The sequence below is a fragment of the Schistocerca nitens genome, chromosome 3 (assembly GCF_023898315.1).
Source record: "Schistocerca nitens isolate TAMUIC-IGC-003100 chromosome 3, iqSchNite1.1, whole genome shotgun sequence".
Classification (NCBI taxonomy): domain Eukaryota; kingdom Metazoa; phylum Arthropoda; class Insecta; order Orthoptera; family Acrididae; genus Schistocerca; species Schistocerca nitens.
The window spans coordinates 505,500,849-505,527,402 of record NC_064616.1 but is presented as its reverse complement, the minus strand read 5'-3'; the positions used below and the strand labels follow the sequence as shown (position 1 = coordinate 505,527,402).

General features: G+C 38.2%; 1 protein-coding gene across 1 annotated transcript in view; it reads right to left on the bottom strand.

Moving 5' to 3' along the window:
- The window catches only part of LOC126249639 (Down syndrome cell adhesion molecule-like protein Dscam2), a 152,804-nt gene that overhangs the window by 46,006 nt on the left and 80,244 nt on the right, over positions 1 to 26,554 (bottom strand). The window contains exon 6 of the mRNA XM_049951316.1: positions 8,181 to 8,474. Within this exon, the coding sequence (XP_049807273.1) occupies positions 8,181 to 8,474 (294 nt within the window). The remainder of the gene's footprint in view (positions 1 to 8,180; positions 8,475 to 26,554) is intronic.

Below are 26,554 nucleotides of genomic sequence, written 5' to 3'. Positions count from 1 at the left end.
GGGGGGATCTGTGTGGCGGCCCACTGAACAGTGTTGCAATTGTGAGAACTACTATCGCGGCTGACACAGCATTCGGAGCGCACGCACGCAGATTTACTGTTAGCCGGAAGCCCGGCAACAGTGTGGTGTGCACCAGACATGTGAAGATAAAGTGAGAAACAGTGCGAGTCAGGCATCAGAACGCACCAGACACATCACGCAAAGAGCTGTCCTGCCTAGCCGCGAAGCACATAGGTCAAGCGATCGTGGACTCCCCACACGTACACATGCAGAAGCCGGTCCGTTTATGCAGCCACTTCCATCTCACCCACGAAAAGCTCTGCACTCCACAGATAGTGCCAGGAACTGGCCATACTGAGACTTGCCCATGAGCACGTGGCTACGCGACATCTTGTGGAGTGTACACCCTCCGGATCACGCACTGCTCCACCTCAAGCCGTCAACTGCGGTCATGCAGTCAGCAATGGACTATATCAAGCTCGACTGTATGCATCTCAATTATTGTAATAAATGTGGTTGCCTCATGCGGGCATTTCATTTGTATTCAGTCACCTTGGCCTCCTTTGAGCAGAGTGTGTGGCCACAATTATAGGGTTTGCTCATTGCACAAATAATCATAAGCAGAATTACGAGCATTACAGTATCAACAAACTGGTCCCTCATTGCATGAAATGTTTTTGTCACCCGGGTGACTATGTTGAAAAAGAAATATACATACATGAGGAATAAAGATGTAGAATGGTAATGAGATTTGTTTTATTCAAAAAGCTTTACGAGTTTTCAGATAAAAAATTCAGAGGCATTACTTTTCAGCATGCATTCAAACTTTTGGTGAACATACAGGGGTATCAACATAATATTTCTTCCTGGTAGCACCGTTTGGTGCTTTTATATATGATCCTTCTCTTTATTTTGTATTGTCAGTGATGCAACTTCATTCTGTAGTGGGAACAGATGTTTGGTTGTCACTGAAGCCAAAACTATAATATACAGTGAACAACATCTCTGTATACACTGGACAGTTGGATCCTGAGTATAGCCATGTGTAGACATTATGGCAAATACATCACCAGAGAAAGAATTGTTACTCCTTTTTCAAAGTTTAAAATTCACTCAAGATTTATTGTTGCATCAGTGTATATAGAGTTCATGAAATCATTACATTTACAGATCTATAGCACAAGCAGTTTTGAGGTACCAGGTATCGACCCATGCTGAAATTCCCATATTAGTGTGCGTTGCAGCCTTGACAGGCAGAAATGTAGGTGCAGATTCTACCATACAGTCATACAGATGTCGAATACTGTCCTGGGATATGTTATGCCACACTTGCTTGACTTGCTCACATAGTTCTGTGTATTAATTGTTGGTAACGAGTTGTATAAGTCACTTCTTCTCCCATATATTCCACACATGCTTGACTGGAGACAAGTCTGCAGACATGCTGGCCACACAAAATTGCTGCATTTCTAGCAGAACTTTGAGTTTCACGGGCAGTGTGTGGGAGAGCATTATCCTGTGGGAACAATACATCACCTTCCTATTGCAAGAATGGCAAAAGAATGGATCCAACAACTAAGAACAGGAGGAAGGTTAATGCTAATGAAAGGCTAAATGTTTGGTGCAAAGTGAGTGGTGTCCTAGAAGGTGTAATAGATGTACAAGGAGATGTGATTGTATATTATCATGCTTAATAAACACTGATCCTGTCCTTCTATCACGTGAGATAGACTTCTGTAGTAGTACAAGAAAAATTAATCTTGCAACCTACAAAAACAATAGGCCCTCCCAATAACTGCTGTTGGGCAGTATTCTTAGGAGTTAAATTGAATGTATCAACATTCTTGTAGACAGGTAATCTGCTTCTTCTTCCATATCTTCTCCTCCGGAACGGCATGGCTGTCTGTACTGTGCGGCTGCCTCGAATGGAATGAGTGTGCAGCTGCCTCAGTAAGAGTGACGTAACTACTGATAAGAAAGGCGCGGCAGGAAGTAGCGCCCTGATAAACCACAATGGCGGCACCGGAAGGGGAGCGATTCTGCGGATCGCGCTTAGTTAGAACTATAGCGCGATCCCCGCGGCGCCTCGTGCAGTGGCTAAGTCCCGTTCAAGGTCACCCGCCTTTTGTAGCTGCAGTGGCTAAATAAGACAGCCATGAGGAATAAAGGTAGTGTCGGAAGTTCCATGTGGCTTTTCGCGGATGATGCTGTAGAATACAGAGAAGTTGCAGCATTAGAAAATTGTAGCGAAATGCAGGAAGATCTGCAGCGGATAGGCACTTGGTGCAGGGAGTGGCAACTGTCCCTTAACATAGACAAATGTAATGTATTGCGAATACATAGAAAGAAGGATCCTTTATTGTATGATTATATGATAGTGGAACAAACACTGGTAGCAGTTACTTCTGTAAAATATCTGGGAGTATGCGTGCGGAACGATTTGAAGTGGAATGATCATATAAAATTAATTGTTGGTAAGGCGGGTACCAGGTTGAGATTCATTGGGAGAGTGCTTAGAAAATGTAGTCCATCAACAAAGGAGGTGGCTTTCAAAACACTCGTTCGACCTATACTTGAGTATTGCTCATCAGTGTGGGATCCGTACCAGATCGGGTTGACAGAGGAGATAGAGAAGATCCAAAGAAGAGCGGCGCGTTTCGTCACAGGGTTATTTGGTAACCATGATAGCATTACGGAGATGTTTAATAAACTCAAGTGGCAGACTCTGCAAGAGAGGCGCTCTGCATCGCGGTGTAGCTTGCTCGCCAGGTTTCGAGAGGGTGCGTTTCTGGATGAGGTATCGAATATATTGCTTCCCCCTACTTATACCTCCAGAGGAGATCACGAATGTAAAATTAGAGAGATTAGAGCGCGCACGGAGGCTTTCAGACAGTCGTTCTTCCTGCGAACCATACACGACTGGAACAGGAAAGGGAGGTAATGACATTGGCACGTAAAGTGCCCTCCGCCACACACCGTTGGGTGGCTTGCGGAGTATAAATGTAGATGTAGATGTAGATTCTGCATGTACCGAGTACTGGCTAGCACCCCCTCCACAAACACCAAAGGTGAATGAGAGTTGTAGCTTATCACACCTCAAACCATAAGTCCAGGTGTGGGACCAGTGCGTCTTGGATGAATGTACTCTATGAGACGGTGTGCAGCAGGTCTACATCATACAAGCAAACTACCACCACCTGTGATCATTCACTGAAGACCACATCACACCATTCCATCTTCCAAGTGATCCTCCGATGGCACCAATTGAGCCACGCACATCGATGCTGTGGTGTTAGTGGAAGATGAGCTAGAAGTGTGTGTGCCCATAGCCCCATAGCTAATAACCAGTTTGCAACAGTTTGTGTTGTCATGTCTGGGCTCACAAGCTCTCTTATCTGTGCTCTGGTAGCTGTAAAATCTGCTACTGCTGCCCTTACAATACAAAAAATGTGGCACTTGTCAGGGCTGTATGGTCATCCAGAACCTCATTTACGGATGTGAGAATGTCCACTGATGCAGCATGTCAAAATTAGGTGGCACTTCTCTGAAAGGAACATTCTGCAACTCAGGAGGCCACAATTTTACCCCTTCCAAATTCACTCAGTTTGCTGTAGGTAGCACTAGTGTATCTCCATGGCATGATTGCCTCCTTGCTTCACATGTTTGCACTACAGTGAGATTTCTGGCTTTGAGTATTCCCTACTAAAGGGTAGTCACAGATGGCGCTCTGTTAGCAGTGCCACTGCACTATCTGTTGGTGGACAATGTTGAAACCATTATCAGTACATCTAATATCCCCCATGTGCCATATGCCATCGTCGGATCAAACTCAATACTGTTTTTCTAAGTGTACTATTTTTTTTTCTCCTGGCAGTGTATACGCCCTCACAATCACTTGAACTAGTATTCATTGGAAACAAAAGAATTTATAGATTTGCAATATAAATATATTGTGTTAGATCCACTTCTGACGGATGCACCCCTCAAAGTACTTCTTATTACCCAGCAATATTTTGACTAACATTATTTAACTAAAACAATATAATCACCTCTTTAATAGCATGTTGGTCCACCTTTTAAATGCAATACAGCAGCAATTCTACATGACATGGATCTGACAAGTCCTTGGTTGCTTTATGGAGGTATGTGAAACAAGATGTCTAAGCAGAGGTCACACAGCATTTCAGACATTTTCCATCAGGTTCAGATCAGGCAAATATTGGGGCCAAGGCATCAGAATGTGTTCATTATCATGTTCCTCAACCCTCTGTAGCATGACTATGGTCTTTTTGTTTGACAATTACCTTGTTGGAAGAAGCTGTCACTGCTGTGGAAGACATTAAGTGTGAAGGGATGCAGGTAGTCCACAATAATGTTCACATAGTCCACAGCTGGTTTTGTACCTTTGATTACTACCACATGTCCTGTGGAAGCCCAAGTGAATGATCATATAAAATAGCCTCCAATAGCCTGTGTCCATGGTGCTGTGCATATTTGGGTGGTTGTTTGCTTGGATAACATCATATTCAGAAATGACTGCTGAGCTAGTGTTACAAGAAATGACCAGGCAATTTGTTTCCATTGAATCAAGGTCCAAACTTGATGCTCCTGTGCTCACTGAAATCATAAGCGACAATGCTGTTGGGTTAACATGGATGATGTAGGGGTAGCCTGCCATGGAGCCACGTGTTCAACAATGTGCACTGAGCTCTGTGCTTTTGAACACTTGTGCCTGCTCCAGCATTGCGTTCCACTGTCAAATAAGCCACAAAGTACTACTGATCCTGCTTTACAGAGTGGGTTAGCCTCCAACCTGCATATACTGTGCTGAGGTGTGGATGTCCAACACCTTGTTGCCTATTTGTGATTTCTCTGTCCTTGAATCACTTTCCAGAGATGCTCATGACAGTAGCATTGAACAGATGACTAACTTCACCATTCCTGAGATACTCATTCTCAGGGATAAGGCCATAAAAATCTGTCCTTTGCCAAAGCCAGTTATGCAGTGTACTTCGCCATTTGCATCCTGTATCATTGTTAGAATGATTCCTCATTCTTCTCTGCTCCACTTATATACTCTCCTTTAGTGCATCACATGCCTGCAATCCCACTAGGTGCATTTTATCTCATGGTGAGTAATGGTCAATGTTTCAGATCATCAGTGAATTTTAGACACCTCATCATTAGGCAGACTGTATTATCATTATTCCTCCACTGTTTCTTCTTTTGTTTCATTTCTGTTCTTGTTCTTTCCCTCTCTTCCTTATTTTCCTCCTCCTGTTCCTCATTTCCCTACTATCAATCCTGATGCTACAGTTTATTAAGGCAGTTACATTAGTTTCCCTCTATCTCTGGACTACATTTGCCATTTTTGGAACTGTCTTAACTAAATTTCATTTCTGTAACAAAGTTTCTTAGTCATGACTTCCTAAACAAATCTATCAGCTCTGTAACTGAACTCCTCTTTTTCTATTGTATGGTATGGACATTATTGACCATATACCTGCTTCCCAAGCCTCCTTCATGTCTTTCTCTTTAGCACATTATATATCTGTTTGACACTGATATTCATCCTCCCTACCTCATCCTGGATGTTGTCCTGCCACATTCAAAAATACTATATTATGTAGTATATCCTATGACATTCTTGCTAAATAGCCAGACTAGTTCACCCTTCTCCTCTTGAACACTGTGACAATGTTATGACATTTGTATAACTCCTACAGTTCTTTATGTTTCTAATCCTCCATATCTGGTATGGTCCTAAGATGTTTTTAAATATTTAAGTTCCAAATGTTAACAGCTTTTTCATGTTTTTTCCTAGCCTCCACAGTTTCACATATGTTTAATCATAGAACAATTATAGCAGGCTGATGTTAAGAAATTCCTCAGCTGAGGCTACATTAAGGTGTACTTATTTTAATTAAGGTCCATAGAGCATTAGGGTGGGCATTGGAAACCAAGGCAATGCAAAGGCAAACATATGATGCTTAGAGGGAGGTGGGAGTAACAGTTTCTGATGTTACGTCAACACATTATACCCCCTGATGAGTAATCCCCCTTGTTTATAATACACTTGTGACTGCACTTTTTCCAATGTTGGAAGTGCCTCTGAAACTTACATTTCATTACAGTGTTCAACTCCTTCAGTAATTCTGTTTTTTATCTCATCATTGGTGACAAAATGACATCCTTCCATAGTTCTCTTCAGCCTTGAAAAGAATGAAGTTGCAGGGAGCCATTCCAGGTGCATACAATGGATGAGACTAGATGATGGTTTTGTCTTTTGCCAAAAAATCATGAACAAGCACTGAGATGTGAGTGGTAGCATTATTGCGATGCAATTTCCACAAGTGGTATTCCTACAATTCTGGTCAATTTCTTTGAACTGCTTCATACAAATGGCGTATAACTTCCAGGTAGTATTCCTTACTGACAGTATGACTATAAGGCAGGAACTAATGATGCACTTTCCCATAATCACCGAGCGAGGTGGCACAATGGTTAGCATATTGGACTCACATTCGGCAGGACGATGGTTCAAACCTGCTTCCAGCCACCTAGATTAAGGTTTTCTGTGATTTCCTTAAATCACTCTAGGAAAATGCTGGGATAGTTCCTTTGAAAGGGCATGCCCGATTTCCTTCCCCATCCTTAACACAATCCAAGCTTGTGCTATGTCTTGAATCACCTTGATGTTGATGGGACATTAATCTCAATTTCCCTTTCTTCCTCCCATTGTAATCAAAGAAAGTATATGATCAAACTTTTTTTTCCCCCTCTATGGGCTGTTTCCATTGGGAAAACTGGGTCTTTATCAGTGTCACACCCTTATACCCATGTGTTTTCATGTGTTATAGTCTTCTTTATAAGTTCTGGATCATTATTATCTTCATTCAGCAATTCCTGGGCAATGGCTATGTGATATCATTTTTGGTCAAAATTCAACAATTTTGGAACAAACTTTGTTGCTACATGTTTCATGCCGAAAACATCCCAAAACATTGCTTGACATGAGCCAAGGGATATGCAGACATCATCAGAAACCTCTCTGATGGTGATTCAGTGATTTTTCCAGAGCCATTTTCTGTACTTCTTCCACATTGTTCCACATTGTCATCAGTAATTGATGTGCCAGAGCATCCCAGGCGGTCGTCATCTTCATGGTCTCATCCTTCTTTGGAACTGTTTATATGACTCGTAAACTCTTGTCTTGTTCATAGTAGATTTTTCAATCAACATTTTGAATGTGGTGCTCCACTTTACTCCATTTTTCAAGTAAAATTTAATGCAGATTCTTTGATTCATCTTTATCGAAAGTGAAAATTTTCTGAACACTCAAAAACACATATAACTTTTTCAACTATAAACAATAAACTAAATATTCAAAACAGCTGAAAATACAAACATACATCAGGAACATGTGTACCAACAAAATAAAAAAGTTTTGAAAATTGGGTGTATAAAGCCCATGAAATTAAAGAATTCTCATTACTTTTTTATAACACCTCATATAACAAAAAATTTGGTACACCAAAATTTGAACTCAGTTTTGTTGGTGAGTAAGTATCATAAAAAATATGGATGTACTATAAATATTTAAGTGAAGGGAACAAAAACTATAAAAGCTAGTAACAATCTGAATATGATTTTTATGCACAGTCTAACATGCAAACTCAAGAATGAGGAAGATATCTGAGACAGCAGCTAAACAGTATCTTTTAGATAGCACACACAGGGCTGAAAAAGTATGGGACTTTCACATTAGTTCTGTGACTTAATACCATTCACTGAGAACTAAAAGAGGTAAAGATAAGTATAACTAAATATCATACTCCGGCAATTAACTGCTGCTATAAACGTAATGAAAAAAAAAATAATAATAATAATAAAATGGAGTTGGAAAATATGGTGCAGTGGAATACAACTCAGTCTGAGAAAGATACTTATCTGATGGGATTTAAAAGCCTATACACCATTCTTTTAAACGCAGTACTTTGAAGCAAATTTTGTGTAACAATTACATATGGATTAATTTGATTTCATGAGGCATCTGTATTCATTTCCAAATGCAAATTTTACATTACATGAAGGCTATTCATCATACACATTTTATTAAAAAAATTTTCAGTAACTTTCATGATAAAGCTTTTTATCACAGACACCAGCAAATATCTTACCTCCAAAATGCGTGAGAGTAACAAAATTGTAATGCTCCACGGTTGAACCAGCACTGTTATGAGCAGTAACACGTAAGGTATACCAAGTGCCTGGATTTAGATCTAAAATGAGAAATTCACTCTGCTCTTTCTTGATGTTATTTGAAACAAGTGTCCAGGAATTATCATTCTTTTGTCTATACTCAATTACAATAGATGTAATAGGACAATCGCCATCATCCCATGATGTCAGGTTTAACAAAATGAAACTGGAATTTACTTGTATTAAATCAGATATGCTGGGTGCAAATGGTGCTGGAATAAAACGCACATGTTAATTTGTAAGTAAGGAAATATTACCATAATCACAATGATTCATTTAATTTACAACTTCTACATATAAATCATTTTCAGTCCACCAAGAACAGCAATTTTTTATATTATGAAAAACCAGCTCTGACACAAGTAAACAGACAGTTACAATGTTATTAGAATAACACGTAAATTCCATAACATATTCAAATATAGGAAAAAAGATTATCACTGAGTTGAACACTACCTCTTTAAGTAATTTTCATTTGATGTATCACTGCTAAGTAACACAACTCAATGAAATGTGGATCATACATAGAAAGAACTGCTACAGTGTAGTACAGAAAGCACTTGAGAGAAACACACAATGAGGACAACGGAAATGACATTTTTAGTCAAATACAATAATTACGCTGATGTTATGACTATTCATGATGGCTCCTGGACATTAAAAAAGTGGAATGTCCTTCTTAACACTTGAAACTAAACTCTGACACTAAACTTTCAAATGCAAATAAATATACAATTATAAAATAGCAATTTTATTGCTATGACTTGTTTTTAATCAAAGCCCCAAGAAAGCTACAAACATACATTTATTACAAAATAAAAGGAAAAATGGACATAAACTGCTGTGAAAATTATGAGAAAATAACATTGCTTTGCTCTATGACATGTTTTTAATAAAAGCCACCATCTTTATAGAAATACTTTGCACACACACACTGAACACTTGCAGCATATGGACCACATATGAATTTGTTGCAGCCTACACACAGATTCTTAGTTTTATTTGAACTTATGCATCCTCCTATCTGCCAGGTCTTCTGTATCAGTATCTTTCATTTTTCAGTGGCTGCAATGAATGTGTGAAAAGGCCCTTTCCTTGACTGTACAAACACAGAGAAGAGTCTGCTATTCTGAAAAGAAACATTTGTGAGGTAATGTTTCTTTCTTACTGTCATCTCTCTGTAAAGGATCCATACATTGACTCCAGGAAGGTCTAGCACATTGAATAAACACGCATAGGCTGCCTGTGGCAACCAAACTCAACAGTGTACAGATGAGGCATCTGGTCCAGAATATCAATTCCGGATTTTGTGGAATTGTAGACACACATCTATCAACTCCCAATATTGTGGAACTGTAGAAGCTCACCTGAATAAAACCACTGATGCACCATAATAATAAATGCTAAGCTTCTCCAGAGCAATACAACACACTGATAGAACAGCAACTACAGTATGTTCATGTTTCCACTGAATGAAATAAAATGGGGAGAAAAAGAGGGAAAGAGATCACAACAATGAAATAAAATAAATTAAGAAAATGTAAAAATCCATTATTGCACCTTAGAGACACAAAATGTAAAAAAATCACACCTATCATAATGATCAGCTGTGTACCTTCAAGGTAAACATGTTAATAATTTGATCACTTCTTGTAATAGATGTCTGTCTTTTACAGAAATTATAAACCACCAGAGTTCATTTAAGGTAATGAAATACAAGTCCCCTAAATTAAAATGCATGCTACACACTAAATTTTAAACAATGCTCAATGGTCAGATTGACTGGTATGGTTTTTCTAGAGTTAACAGGGTGTGTGATAACCATGGACAGCAATGCATACTCCACAACATGCTCCCACACTGGCCAGAGGGTTGGTAAGTAGTTCTTGTGGTAGGGTATTCCATTCCTCCACCTGCACAGTTGAAAACTGCCACATGGTCATTGGTGCATAAGGACATGCTACAATATGTCTCCCCAAGTCACCTCACATGTGCTCAATGAGATTTAAGTTGGGCAAATGGGCAGGCCAATCCTTCTGCCAAACATTCCTTCATTCCAAGAGCTCCTCCACCTGTGCTGTTCGATGCTGTCTTGCATTCTCATCCATAAGAATGAAGTTGGGGCCCAATGTACCCTAGTAAAGATGCACATGGGGATGTCACTGTAACACTGGCTGGTGAGTATACTGTGTTTACAAATTTTGAGGTCAGTACACCAATGCGACATTATGCCTCCTCCCACCATAACATCTGGACCACCAAAATCATAATGTTCTACAAAACAGGATATACCTTCATATAGCAAGAGGTGCAAACATGTAATACATCAAGGGACATTGCTGAACTTTATCATTTTGGTGTTGCAGATGTTATGGTGTCGGGAGGCATAATGTTGAATGGGCATACTGTACTCCAAATCTTCGAGCCTGGTACACTCATCAGTCAGTGTTATTATGACACTGTACTCCTTCCCCACGTGCAATTTTTCAAGCCTGCATTTGGCCCTGACTACATTTTTATAAACGACAATGTGTGACAGCATCAGACAGCACAGGTGGAGGGGCTCTTGGAATGAGAGGATATTTGGAGAATGGACTGACCTCCCCATTCCCCCAACTTAAATCCCATCGATCACAAGTATGATGTATTGGTGCCCCCAGGGGACCATCATGATTCATGACAACTTTAATGTAATTATTCTCTTTGAATAAAAGTGTCATTTCCATTTGTCTCATTGTGTATTTCTTTCAGTTACCTTCTGTACTACACTGTAAAATTTCTTTCTATGTATGGTGCAAGTTTCATTGAGCTTATGTTACGGGGCAGTGACACACCATGCAAAAAATTTTTTTCTTAGGTTTTGCACACCAGTGTAATATAATCAATATTATTGGGAAGTGGATTAAATCCCTTTCTATTATTATTTTCACATTTACAAATTAAATATGCTGTCAAACTTCAAGAAATATGCATCCAAAGCAGAGTACGATGTTTGGAAACAGTTATAAGCATCACAGTTATAGCAAATGAGGACATATTCTATTTCCAGAGACCAATTGCACAAATAATGAATATTGTTTATTATTGGATGTGAATTTTACAGTTTTGCAACGGGAAAATTAAAATAGTGAAAAATGGTCAAGTAAATGTTGTAAATTAGTAACAGAAGCTATTTTGATTAAAGTAATTTTTAAGGAAGCATAATAAATGCTTCTTAATAGAGGTCAGTGTTTTCCTAGCAACATTTCTTAAGACATGTTTAGAACTTAACACATTCTAAACTCTTATAATACCATATTTGCTAAAAATATTCATTTAATTTTTTCAGTTCTCGCTGAAATTTGAAACCATTCAAGTTCCTTATGTACATCACTTTGATAACTCATATGGAAGTCTTAATATTGGTGGTATGCCTAATTAAAGAGGAAAATTGTATGTGCCCACTCCATCAAATACACTGAATGAATCCTTCTATGAAATACACTGCTGATACTTTGACAGATGAGATCCCCACCACTCTCAAAAGGCAAATAGTATCGCAATCTACATATGCACCACAATTTAAACTCTGTGCAGAGCTATGTCCATGAGGACAGTATAAGACATTGTGCACGTACACAAAAAACAAATGCTAGATCCTAGCACCACTGTAGTCATTTATAATGAAATAATAAGCAACCAGTTGTATAAAAGAAATTTAATTTCTTTACCAGTTTCAGGCACTTAGTGACCTTCTTCAGAAGATTATACCTATCACATTATTTGCAGGTGTTGACAATAAAGCGCATACAGCAAAATGCCATGCTCCTAAAAAATGTACAGGAGCCATAAGTAATACAATACTGAATCCATTAACACAATAAGAGTGCTCTAGTTATTTGATAAATTATTTATTTGTTAACTTTTATTAATAGTATATAGCATTTGGTATCAATAGAATTATAAGATAATGCGTTGTCACCTAAAAAATATGTCTCATTTGTATGCTTGTGTTAATAATCAAGTGGTGATCCCTATATTACATTTTACGTAAAACTGTGCAGCAGTAGTGGGGGAAAACGTCTTCATTGGCATGGTCAGTTTGGCGCTAAAGCATTATGATTTGTTCTTGGGGGGTTAGGAAGGATTCATCAAGCAGTTCTGAAAGACACTCTGTGTGGGGACTCTGGAGGGGTGACACAGTACAGATCTGGGTGATGAGAGTTGGTGTGGAATGGATTTTGTAAAGGAAATTGAAGTCTGTGTGGATGATTCAGATGAGGGAAAGTGTTTAGTTCAGAGTGGCAGGTAGTCACAAATGCTTTTCATTTTGATGATATTTATAAATTTTTGAGTGATGTGGGACTTAGTCTCACAGACTCTGTTCCACATGCCAGTGGTGCTTAGCGTACTGCTACGACTCAGTTTATGCATTTCCACAAGTGTTACGGCACTAAAAAATCATTATTAATTTTGCGATATGATTATAATAGAGGGAAACATTCCACATAGGAAAAATATATCTAAAAACAAAGATGATGTGACTTACCAAATGAAAGTGCTGGCAGGTCGACAGACACACAAACAAACACAAACATACACACAAAATTCTAGCTTTCGCAACCAACGGTTGCTTCATCAGGAAAGAGGGAAGGAGAGGGAAAGATGAAAGGATGTGGTTTTTAAGGGAGAGGGTAAGGAGTCATTCCAGTCCCGGGAGCAGAAAGACTTACCTTGGGGGGGAAAAAGGACAGGTATACACTCGCACACACACACATATCCATCTGCACATACACAGACACAAGCAGACACTATTAATTTTGCTACATATTTAAATGAACCTCTGTAGGACTGCCATTTTAACAGTTCTGATGTGTTGTCTGACTGAATAAACTGGAACATACAACATAAATTATAGACTGGAATTCAATCCTAATTCATTTATTATTATTATGTTTCAAATTGTATTGCTTAATAATACGCATTAAATACTAATACTTTGGTAATTTGACTGCAGGGTCAGAAGAAAATCACCATATTGCAGTGAAATCTACTGATCGGCACAAAAGCAGATGTGTACAGCTCAAATGTATGACTGTATCTAGCCACATGTGTTAATACCCAAATACCGTCTCTAGGAAAATCACAAATTGCTTTCTAGTCAGGAATTTGATTAAGAAAAAAATCACAGGTAGATCACATCAAGTTCAATACAATGTCCTTCAATGGTTCCAGTTATCTGACATAACAGACAAGCCACAATTGAAGTCATGTGGTAAGACACCTGCCTCATGCAGACCTAAGTCATTCTCTGTGGGCCCGGTAACATACTAAACATCATGTTTTCTCAAAAGATGTCAATTTTTAATGTAACCCTCAACTCAAAAGGTGACTTTTCTATAATGTACACTTTTAGGTGGGATCTCTGGGTCTCCTATATTTAAACTGAGATTTAAGGCACAAATCATTCAAAATTTTTAATTTACAGAACATTTATTTTTACAATTATTTAAGTTTTGTTTATATACTTCTTGCTGATTTTATTGCAATAGATACAGCCAGCAGTGTTTTACTTCTTTTACATAAAATCACATACTTCTGTACACTTTTTTCAGTAAAACTTTTGAATAATGGACATTTTGGGGGAAAATAAAAATGTCCACTTTTAAGAAGTGTCTGCTATTCCAAAAAGGATAAAAATACAGTATACAATACAGTGCATTCAATGTACCATAGACAGAAAAGTGCTGTACTACTGTATAAGTAAAGCAGTGAAAATTTATTAGCACAGTACTACACAATAAATCCCCATACATTAGTACAATACAGTATTAAAATTTTTTTCATGCAATCTGGAAGGTTGGTTTGAAATAATCATGTATTTTTTTTCTGAATCAGAAATTCATTTATAATTGTCTTCTCAATTTGTGTTTCAACTGCTAATATTAAACTGAAACCCTCTTCATCACTTCTCACTAAAAAGTAGTGTTTCAATTTTCTTATCTCTTCCACTTCCTGCTTACCTGAAAGTTGAGCAAAGTCCAGTTCAGTTATGTCATCTTCATCTTCATTTTGTTGTCCGTTATTGACATTGTCACCACACTGTTCTTGATTAAGCCCTTGTATAAGTTCACTTATGCTAGTTGACATAATTTCTGTGCACTGCGCATAATCAGTATTGGCAAATCCCTCAGATCCACCAAATTTCTCTACTAAAGTGAGAAGTTCATGCTCATGTTCCATGAGGTTGTTTTCTTCAACACCAATGTCAATCACTGAAGCACAGTCATTAAAAAATGAACCCTGCCTTCTTGAAACAGTTGCTGATTGTAGTGGATGTTACTTGTTTTAAGGCTGAAGAAATCCATGGAATTTGCATCCAATACACTAATAGATTTCCCAACTTCATATGCAGAGTAAACACTGTCCATGCGAGACAAAATATGTCTTTCTGCTGGTAAAACACTTTGAAATTTTGAATAATCCTCTGATCCAGTGGTTGGCAATGTGTAGTTGAATTTGGCAGCAAAATCATTATTTTCACATTTTTTTGTGCAGTATCACAATGGGAGGTGGCATTATCCATGAACAAAATCACTTTCCTCCTTTGTCTTTCCATTCTTCTATCAAATGCCAGCAACCATTCAGTCATTATTGCTCTCATCATTCAAGATTGTTTATTAGCATACTATTCCACATTCAATTTACTCAATTCAATACTCTTAAATCATCTAGGCTTTGCTGCCTTATCAATAATTAAAGGCTTTTCAAATTCACCAATTAAATTAACACACAGCATAACAGTGAGTCATTTTTTTGAAATTTTGCCTCCTGAACAGTTTTAACCTCTCAGCGCCATTGTTTTATTGTGAAGAGTTCTGAAGAAAAGACCAGTCTAATCACAGTTAAAAAGTGTTTCTTCCTTCATAACCCTCACAAACTCCTGTTATCCATTTTTGCCAGTCTGACACGATATTTTTGTCCATTGAACTGGAATCACCACACACAGTTAGAAAAGTGACGTTATGTCTACTCCTAAATTTGTTAAGCCACCATACAGATGGTTTAAAATCATTAAGCCCTAACTCCTTGGTGATTGCGAGTGCTTTCTTGCAGATCAAGGCTCCACTAATTGGCACCTTATTGCAGCGAGTATGGCAGAACCATTCAAACTTGTCAACTTTTAATCCTGCTGTGTTGGGAAAAGTGCATTTACTGGTAAAATTATCATTTTCAGTCCATGATTTCAGATTGTCATTTTCATTTCTTAAAATGTCACTGAATTGTATTTTTCTAACAGGAAACCTCATGGCCACATCTCTAACACTAAGCTTTTCCTTTTTGTAGACATTGATTATCTCAACCTTTTCATTCAGCATTAAAGCTTCCATTTTTGTGTCATCTTAGCTCTGCAGTGCATAAACTCTCTCACTTGAAGTTAGTGACAGTTTGCACTTTAGGCCTTTTCACACAGAGCCACTGAGAAGCATTGCTCGGTGGCACTTCTGCTGGCCAAGCAACGGTTTAAATTGGCGCTTTCATACATGCCTTCTGCAGTGCTTGGTAGCAGACTCACCTCTGGTGCTGTGGATTGACCAGCCAAGCAGTGTGTCGGCACATATGAAAAGTTGGCACTTGAAGTCAATGTAGCAGTAGCGATATCATCAAAGCTGTTCACGGCAGCATCAAAGGTACTAACAGCAACAACTGCCACTGTGCTCAGTGGCGGCATGCTGTGCCTTGCCATTTGAAGGCATGCATGATTATGATTGTTGCCAATTAACTTAAAACAGTTGTTGTTTTCATGTTGCCCATTATCTGTAAGTTTTAATTGTTGTTGGGAGAGACATTTCAGTGTCCACATTTGTTATTGGGAATTTCCACTATTTGTAAGGGTTTTACCATAAGGGCTAATGTTATTTGGCAGGAGAATTTTCAAATGTCCACTCTTGACAGGACTTCACTTTTGGGAAGAGCCCATTAAAGAAACTTATACTGTAGTACCCACAAACAAACTGTTTGAGAACTGAATTTTACATTCTGAAAAAATGTGGTATCCTTGTAGCAAATAACTTTTCACATAAAACTAAATTCCAGGGTTTAAACTTGCACATAAAAACTGTCCTCTATAAATACAAGAAGAAAGTCTCCAAAACTGACATTCAGAGTTGGGTTCTATGTTTCTCTATGTCACCACTCAGAATAAATTTGAATTTAACTAATAGAAACAAAAAGGTCCCCATCAAAACTGTTCTGAAATTCTTCTTCTGAATGATCCTCCTTTTGCAGAAATGTGATCACAATCTATTACAAAACTGTTATCTTTTTTGTCTATTTCTTGATCTATATCACTGACATCTTCCTCAATCCACTGACTAACAATTTCATCAAACTTAAGATAATTAAAACTGACACGTTCCTACAAACACATTTTGTACTATTGTGAAGAAAGCAGGTACATAGTTCACAAGTTGTGGTCTATGAGACCTCAATACATTTCAATAACAAGAGTCAACAACAAACAAAAAAAGGGCAATAATCCTACCAACAATAAAACATTTTATAGTTGGTGAAATAAGTTGGGTAGGAGGGATATAGAAGCATTCTGCTGTAACTGGACTGAGAAAGCGATTTAGAATATTTTTGCATGGAATGAGTGAACACACCTTGTGAATTAAGGGTTAAATACTTACTGCAAAGGTAAGAAAACTGCTGACTTTGGACCCATCTCCCCAGTGCTTCACACTCTGAAACTGCAGCTGATTGGTAGAAATGAACACATCAAATGTGTGACTCACTTTAAACAGCAGAAAGTATAACAATAACAGAAATTCCTGGATGGAGCAATACATAAAAAAGATGAAAGGCAACCACTCACAAATATCAAATCAAAGTGTGGAGAGTGGAAACCGGTAATAGAAAACAGCATTCACACTAGCTTTTGTGCATTAGCTCCTTGACTAGAAAAAGTAAACACATTCAGACACATAACCAGACAGACACACAATTGCACACACATTTTGGCTGCAGCAAGGCTGCCTATTGATACTCTATACAGAAAACAGTTGCCTGAACTGATTGAGGTGGGGAGAGAGTAGGGAAGGACACAAGGATGGGGGATGCAAGAAAGAGGCAGGCCATTGAACTAATGACTCCACAGCTGCACAATAAGATGACAAGAGTACAGAAGGTACAACAAAAAAGAGATGTAGGAAGACAGTGATGGGGAAAATGGAGGGGATGGAAAGGAGAGAAAAGGGGAGTGGAGAGGGGCTGAAAAGAAGGGGAAAGTAGAGTGGGCAGGGAGGAGGGGGGAGGGGGGGGGGGAAGACAGACAGACAGAGAGAGAGAGAGAGAGAGAGAGAGAGAGAGAGAGAGAGAGAGAGAGAGACTATGTTGGGAGCAGGGGAGAGAAAGAGCAGTGGGAAAAGGCAGTGGATGATGATCTCTATGGAGAAGGAGTGTTGTGAACAGAAGGGAAAAGGTAAAGTGAGGCAGTGGTAGCAGGTTAATGGAGGTTTAGGCCAGGGGGATTTTGGGACCAGAGGATATGTTTGAAAGACAATTCCCATCTGTGCACTTCAGAGTAACTTGTGCTGCAAGGGGGTATTCAAATGGCCCACATAGTGAAGTAGCTGCTGAAGTCATTTGCATTGTGGTGTGTAGCACATTAGCATGTTCAGCAAATGGATAATCAAGTCTGCAGTTTGACACAGTTTGACAGTGACCATTCATGTGAGTAGACAGTTGGTTACTTGTCATGCCCACACAGAATGCTGTACAGTAATTGCAGCACAGCTGATATATAACGAGACTGCTTTCACATGTGCCCCTGCCTTTTAATCGGTAGGAAATAACAGTGACTGGACTGTAGTAGGAGGTGGTAGGTGGACGTATGGGACAAGCCTTGCACCTGTGACGACCACAAGGTAACGACTCATAGGGAGCCGGATTTGGAGTAGGATTCGAGTAGATGACATGGGAGATTTGTTTATGGATGAACTGGATAGGATTTCATCTGTGAGTAAAGGTACTGGTAAGATTAGTGGAGTGTTCTGACAGCTCTCAGTTTTCACTGCAAATGTGGCATGTACGGATGGTGAGGCTGTAAGAAAGAAACATTTTTAGTTGAAACATGTGACAGCTCTCAAAGTGTAGATAGTGTTGGTTGTAGGTTAGAGATAGGTACAGAAAGGGCTTGTTTCTCAAAGCGTGCAAGACAATCACACGATGAGAGTAGACATAACAGCTACCAGGATTGTAGTTGTATATTGTTTTAGCTGTGTTGGGAAAAAACCATAGCTCCAAGCTCTAATGCAAAGCACTGAAGCTCAAATCTTGTAGGTTTCAAAAACTGGCTAAAACCAGAGATAATTTCAGTTGAAATTTCTACAAATGGCCTAACATTGTCAGAAAGGACAGAAAATACAGCTGGTGATAGCACGTTTGTTTCTTTTAGAACTAGTGTATCTTGTAGTGAAATTGAATAAGATAGTTCCTGCACAGTTGCATGGGTAGAGGTTATACTTGACAACTGGAATAAATTCTCCTCTCACACTCAGATGATGAAGTTGCTAAGCAGTTTGAGAAAACTTGAATACCATATCAAATAGGTACTCCACACACACCATTATAGTTGGAGGTGACTAATAATCTACCCTCGATATAGTGGTAAAAATGCAAAGGAGGTGGAAGATGGTTGGTTGGTTTGTGGGTCTGAAGGGACCAGACTGCAAACGTCATCAAGGTGGAAGATTTAAACATTTCCAGAATTTGTGCTAAATGCTTTCTGTGAAATTTATTTTTAGGAATTAGTTCAGGAGCCCACTCAGAGTGTAAATGGTTGTGAAAACATATTTGACATCTTATCAATAAATAATCCTGAGCAAATAGGAAGCAACATGATGGATACATGTATTAGTGACCACAAGATATTTGTAAAGGGAACATCCACCACAACATCCAAATCCCCCAAAGTAAACACAAAATAAATCTATTTAAAAAAGCAAATAAAAATTCTCTTAGTGCCTTCCTAAGAGACAGTCTCCACATCTTCCAAATTGGCTAAGTGTAGATGATATATGGCTTAAATTCAATGAAACAATATCTGAGGCAATTAGGAAATTTGTACCAAATAAATTAATGAAAGATGGTGCTGATCCCCATGGTACATAAAAATGTCAGAACACTATTTAAAAAATGCCAAATTTAAAATAACACAAAATCTTAAAGATTGGTAGTGTTATAGTGAAGCTCACAATTTAGCACTGACATCAATGCAAGATAATATGAATAGCTTCCACAATGAAACTCTGTCTCAAAATCTGACAGAAAATGCATGGAGATTTTGGTCGTATGCACAGTACACTAGTTACAAGACACAATCAATATCTTCACGCACGATACTAATGGTAATATTAAAAATGACAGTAATGCTAAAGCAGAGTTACGAAACACAGTTTTCCAAAATTTGTTCATCAAAGAAGATGCAGAAAAGATTCTAGAATTTGAATCAAGAATAGCTGCCAACATGAGTAACTTATAAGTAGATATCCTCCGTGTAATAAAGCAACTTAAATTACTTAATAAATGCATCTTCTGGTCCAGATAGTATACCAATTACGTTCATTTCAGAGTATTATGATACAATAGCCCCATACTTGGCAATTATATAGAACTGACCACTCTATGAAAGATCTGATCTAAAGACTGGAAAGTTGCATAAGTCACACCATTACTCAAGAAAGGAAATAGGTGTAATCCAATGAATTATAGACACATATCACTGACAGTGATTTGCAGGAGGACTTTGAAACATCTACTGTGTTTTAACATAATGAATTGCCTGAAAGGTAATACAGATTTAGAAAATATTGTTCTTGTGAAACACAACTAGCTCTTTATTCACAAGACATAATGAGTACTATTGACAGGAGATTTGAAATTGAGTTCATATTTCTAGATTTTCTGAAGACTTTTGACACTACTTTTCTGTGCATGAACAGTTACTAGCTTTACTTCTGTTGCACAGAACAGCAGGTTTGGACATTTTTAATTCTGTTAAAAAGTATGTTGACAAAATTGATGGTTTTCAAAAATGACCAGCACTCTGTACTAATAGTGCACCAGTTATAATTAGTAGCATAAATAGCTTTGTTGGTCAATTATGAAAAAGTGGAATACATTATTTTACTTTTCAATGCATTGTTCATCAGGCAACATTACATGAGAAAAGTGTTAGAATGCTGTCTGCAATGAAAAATTTAACAAAAATTGTGAATATAATACACTGAGGAAATCCATCACTATTTCATCAAAAGTCAAGCAATTTTTGGTAGAATTTTACATGGTATATGGAATTAGAATGTTTCAATCTGAAAACTGTTGGTTGAGTGTGGGAAAGGATATTGATATTTTTATTTATTTATCTATTTCATTATTTTTTGCCCTTAGAACATTTCAAGTTTTTGAATAGAGAGGTAAAATCAGATAGTTTGAAATTTGAAAAGAAGCTGAAGGGTTCATTTTCCTTGATCACAATCAGCATTTCTAATATATGTTACATATCAATTGAATAATCTAAATTTATCTTCGCTTACAGGGAGTAGGTAAGGCTAACAATCCAGGTGAACTGTCTACTGTCACTGCAACTGACTGTTGTTGCTGTGGCTGGAGCGAACCTGTGATGGAAGAACATGTGTCAATTTGGAGGGGGAAGCACTTGTTGGAGGGGGATGATTTGTGAGCCACATTTTGCCAGACCTGCTAGGGAGTATCATTTCAGCTGTAAAACTGGATTCATGATTTCCTGTCAGAAAGGTCACAGTACCTAGTAATTGAAGGAAAATTGTCTAGTGAAACAGAAGTGATACTCGCATTCCACAAGGAAGTGTTAATAGGACTTCTCCTGTTCCTGTTCAGTAAAAATGATATAGGAGACAATCTGAGCAGTCCTGTTAGATTGTTTGCAGGTGATGCTTCCATTTACTGCCTAGAATACCAAAACCAACTGCAAAATGATGTGGATACAAAGGCTGTATGGCGTGAAAAGTAGCAACTGTCTCTGAATAAGGAAAAGTGTGAGGTCATCCACATGAGTATTACCATAAATCCATTACATTTCTGTTACTTGATAAATCACACAAATCTAAATGCTTTCAAATTGACTAAGTACCTAAGAATTACAATTACAAATATCTTAAACTGGAACAATCACATTGATAATGTTGTAGGGAAGGCACACAAAAAGACTATTTTTTATTGACAGGACACTAAGAAGATCCAGCAGGTCTACTAAAGAGAATGCCTACACTACACTTATCCCCTTGTACCCTGCTAGAGTATTGCTGTATGGTATAGGATCCTTACAAGATATGATTGATGGAGGACATCCAAAAAGTCTAAAGAAATGCGGCTCATTTTGTATTACCACAAAATTTGTGAGAGAGTGTTATGGATATGATAAGTGAGTTGGGTAGGCAATCATAAAAACAGAGGCATTCTTCATTGCAGGAAGATATTTTCATGAAATTTCAATCACCAATGAGAAAATATTTTACTGTTGCCAACCTCCATAAAAAAGAATAATCACTGTAATAAAATAAGAGAATCAGAACTCGTACAGACAGGATTAAGTGTTCACTTTTCCTATGTGCTGTTAGAGAGTGTTATGGTAGAGAAGGTGGTTCAAAGAACCCTCTGCCAGGCACTTAATTATAAATTGCAGAGTAATTTATGGATCCATCTGACAGGTGCAATCAAAACAATAGAAGGTGGCTCGATGAGTTTAGAAAGTTCAAGTGAGGCAGATTTGGGAAAAGGTGTTGATGTTATGAAGAAAAGAGCAAAGGTGGTATTGCTGTGAGTGCAGATCATAAAAGCATCATCAGTGAATCTGAATCAGAAAAGAGATTCTAGATGTTTTCTGTATAGGAAGGGTTCCTCCATATGGTCAATAAATATGTTGGCATAGGATGATGCCATGTGAGCACCCTTGGCAGTACCATAGAGGGTGTATGCCAGCTTTCCAACACTTCTGCATACAAACCTCACAACTACGATCCCATCCCAGAAGTCCAACATGACCCCAAGCAGCTCTTCAAGATCATAGTTCCATCCAAAAACCTGATGCATGAATCCATCACTCTCCTCACACCAGCAGCCCCCTGCACTACTAACTTTTATCTGCTCCCCAAACCCAACAAACCCAACTCCACAGGTCTCCCTACTGGTTGTCGCATTATGGTGGGTAAAATACTCCTACAGACAAAACCTCATGTTTGTTGACCAGTGACTCCAAATTATTGTCCATAACCTCTCATCCTACATTCAAGACACTGCTAATTTCCTTCGCTGCCTCACCACAGTTCCTATCCCATTACCACCAGTTTCCTTGTTGGTCACTATGGCTGTGCCGACCTTGTACACCAAAATTTCCTGTGTCATCTGCTCTTCTGACACCAGTAAACCTGTTGCCTAGCCACTGACCAGCACTCCTCTGATCACCTGGTAATATGCTGGCCTTGAAACCCACAACCACATCCTCCACCAGCGCTTTGACTTCTTCTTATCATGCCCTGAGATGAGGGATGTCCTACCAAAAGTCCTACACATATGCCACACAGTGTTTTGTCCATCCCTATTCCAATCCTACCCCCAATCCTGCACCCTACGGATCATTGCCTTGTGGTCGTAATAGGTGCAAGACCTCTCCCATACAACTACCCACCACCTCCTACTGCAGTGTGGTCACTGGCATCTCCTACCCATTAAAAGGCAGGGCCACTTGTGGAAGCAGTCATGTTAGATATCAGCTATGCTGCAATTACTGTACAGGATTAATTTAAGATGGCACCCAGTGAAAAGTGCAGTGACACAGTGCGCTCAGAAGAAAACAAATTAAACAGTTCATCACGCAAGAAATGTCAAAAACGTGTAGTTAAAGGAATACTATGTGTCAAGTGCAACTTTTGGATGCATGACAAATGCGCATAAACGTGCCTTAAATTCATAAGTGAATACTTTAAATGGCCTTGTTTTGATTGCTTACATGAAGAAAACGTACGTCTAGCATCAGCTGTTAAGACGAAAGACGAAATCATAAAAGCGATGCAAACAGAAATTGACACTCTAAAATGCAAAATATTGTCACTTAAGCAAGGAAGTAAGCTTACAAGAAAAACAAGGAAAGTCATCGTGTTGGCGGAGTCAAAAACGAAAATAATGAATTTCTTATTATTGGCGATTCTATACTGAAAAACATCATCGTGCCGAATGCAAAGATCAATGTACGTCCAGAAATCAGGACACAGCAACTAAACAAACATTTAAATAACATTCAAAACTCAAAAGAAGAATCTCCATAAAACTGCAAGGGCATGTTTATTCATGTAGGAACGAATTTACTTCACAGCTCCAGTGAAGAAGACCTCATCAATGAAACACAAAACTTAATTCGAGTGGCAAGAATCTTATACAGGACCTCAAAAATTGTTATCAGTGGTATAATATACAGCAGGTCAGTAAGTTATTAATATACGTAAACAGGATAAATAGTAATATCAGGGAGCATTGTAATGATCTTGGAGCAATATTTCTAGACCCAAACGGGTTCTTGTGTAACAAATGCCTGGGGTTAGATGGCCTTCATCTAAACAGGCTAGGCTCCAAATTGCTTAGTAAAATGTTTACTGATGTATGCCACATCTTAAAAAGTACTAAAAAGAGAAACAAATAAGCAGAGAGGGGGATGCAAAATCAAACGAAAATCTACCCGCAGTAATAAATAAATCAGGAACCATGTATATTATGCATTACAATATAAATGGTCTAAACTCTAAATCCTCGAATAGGACATGTAAAATAGATGAATTGCAAATATATCTGCCTGAATGCAAATTTGTAAAAAAATGTATGTCTGAATGAACATTGGTTGATGAAAGACACTCTAAAATTTTTAAATAAAATCCAAAACTTCACCGTAGCTGCTAGCTACTGCAGACAAAATAAATCACATGAAGGCTGATGTATAGTCGTTCATTCTAAGATAACGTTTAAAATAAGGAATGAGTTTGATCATTTGAATGAGGAACGTAGCTTTGAAAGTTGCTGTGTAGAAATTGTAAATCTAGGTATTATTTTAATTTCAATTTACAGAATCCCGGGAAATCAAATAACGAACCACTTCCTACACAAATTAGAAAATATGCTCGAAATCCTAACTAAAGAAAAAAAGAAAAAAGTAGTAATAGCAGCTAAATTCAACATCAATGTCTTAAGTGAATGCCATGAAGTTGACAAATTCACTGATCTAATAAAAAAATCCAGCTTCAAACTAAACTTCTTAGAATACGCCAGAGAAAATGCCCAGTCAGCAACCAGCATTGATAACATTCTGACAAATTACGTGTTTGAAGACATTCATAAATTTTGCTTAGATATAGGAATGTCTGACCATAAAGCACTGTTTATTGAACTGGCAAAAACAAACACAGAAACCTCACCTAAAAATCATCCTAAATACTTTAAAAGAAATTTCAACTCAGAAAATTTGACTGTATTCCAGGACAGATTAAAAGAGACAGAATGGCAATGTAACAATAACAAGTCAATTAATGAAAACTTTCAAAAACTCCTAAACAGCTTTCTTCTTATACTCAATGAAACCTTTCCACCTAAGTCTGCCAACAGCAAAGTGACAAGTAAACTAACTTGGATAACAGAAGGAATAAAAATTTCTAGTGCTAGGAAATGGCAGCTGCACAAAGAGCTGAAATATAACAAAGATCTAGCTTTTATTGAATATGTGAAGCATTATAAAAATGTATTCAAAAATATTGTAAATGCAGCAAAACAAATGTTTAACAGCGAACTAATCTCAAATCATAAGAATAAATCAAAAGCAATGTGGTCTGTTGTTAAATCACAATTGGGCGTTAAAGTCGGCAGCCATGAAATGTGTAAAATAAAGGAAGAAAACACTACCATTCTAAATCCTGCTCAAATATTGGAACACTTCAACGAATTATTTATCAATGTGACAAAATCAAATGTCAATGTTGTTGTTGTTGTTGATGTGGTCTTCAGTCCTGAGACAGCTCTCCATGCTACTCTATCCTGTGCAAGCTTCTTCATCTCCCAGTACCTACTGCAGCTTACATCCTTCTGAATCTGCTTAGTGTATTCATCTCTTGGTCTCCCTCTACGATATTTACCCTCCATGCTGCCCTCCAATGCTAAATTTGTGATCCCTTGATGCCTCCGAACATGTCCTACCAACTGGTCCCTTCTTCTAGTCAAGTTGTGCCACAAACTCCTCTTCTCCCCAATGCTATTCAATACCTCCTCATTAGTTATGTGATCTACCCATCTAATCTTGAGCATTCTTCTGTAGCACCACATTTTGAAAGCTTCTATTCTCTTCTTGTCTAAACTATTTATCCATGTTTCACTTCCATACATGGCTACACTCCATACAAATACTTTCAGAAACGACATCCTGACACTTAAATCAATACTCAATGTTAACAAGTTTCTCTTCTTCAGAAACGCTTTCCTTGCCATTGCCAGTCTACAATTTATATCCTCTCTACTTCGACCATCATCAGTTATTTTACTCCCTAAATAGCAAAACTCCTTTACTACTTTAAGTGTCTCATTTCCTAATCTAATTCCCTCAGCATCACCCGACCTAATTCGACTACATCCCATTATCCTCATTTTGCTTTTGTTGATGTTCATCTTATACCCTCCTTTCAAGTCACTGTCCATTCCGTTCAACTGCTCTTCCAAGTCCCTTGCTGTCTCTGACAGAATTACAATGTCATCGGCGAACCTTAAAGTTTCTATTTCTTCCCCATGGATTTTAATACCTACTCTGAACCTTTCTTTTGTTTCCCTTACTGCTTGCTCAATATACAAATTGAATAGCATCGGGGAGAGGCTACAACCCTGTCTCACTCCCTTCCCAACCACTGCATCCCTTCCATGACCCCCAACTCTTACAACTGCCATCTGCTTTCTGTACGAATTGTAAATAGCCTTTCACTCCCCTGTATTTTACCCCCGCCACCTTCAGAATTTGAAAGAGAGTATTCCAGTCAACATTGTCAAAAGCTTTCTCTAAGTCTACAAATGCTAGAAACATAGGTTTGCCTTTCCTTAATCTGTCTTCTAAGATAAGTTGTAGGGTCATTATTGCCTCACGTGTTCCGATACTTCTACGGAATCCAAACTGATCTTCCCCGAGGTCAGCTTCTACCAGTTTTTCCATTCATCTGTAAAGAAGTCGCGTTAGTATTTTGCAGCTGTGACT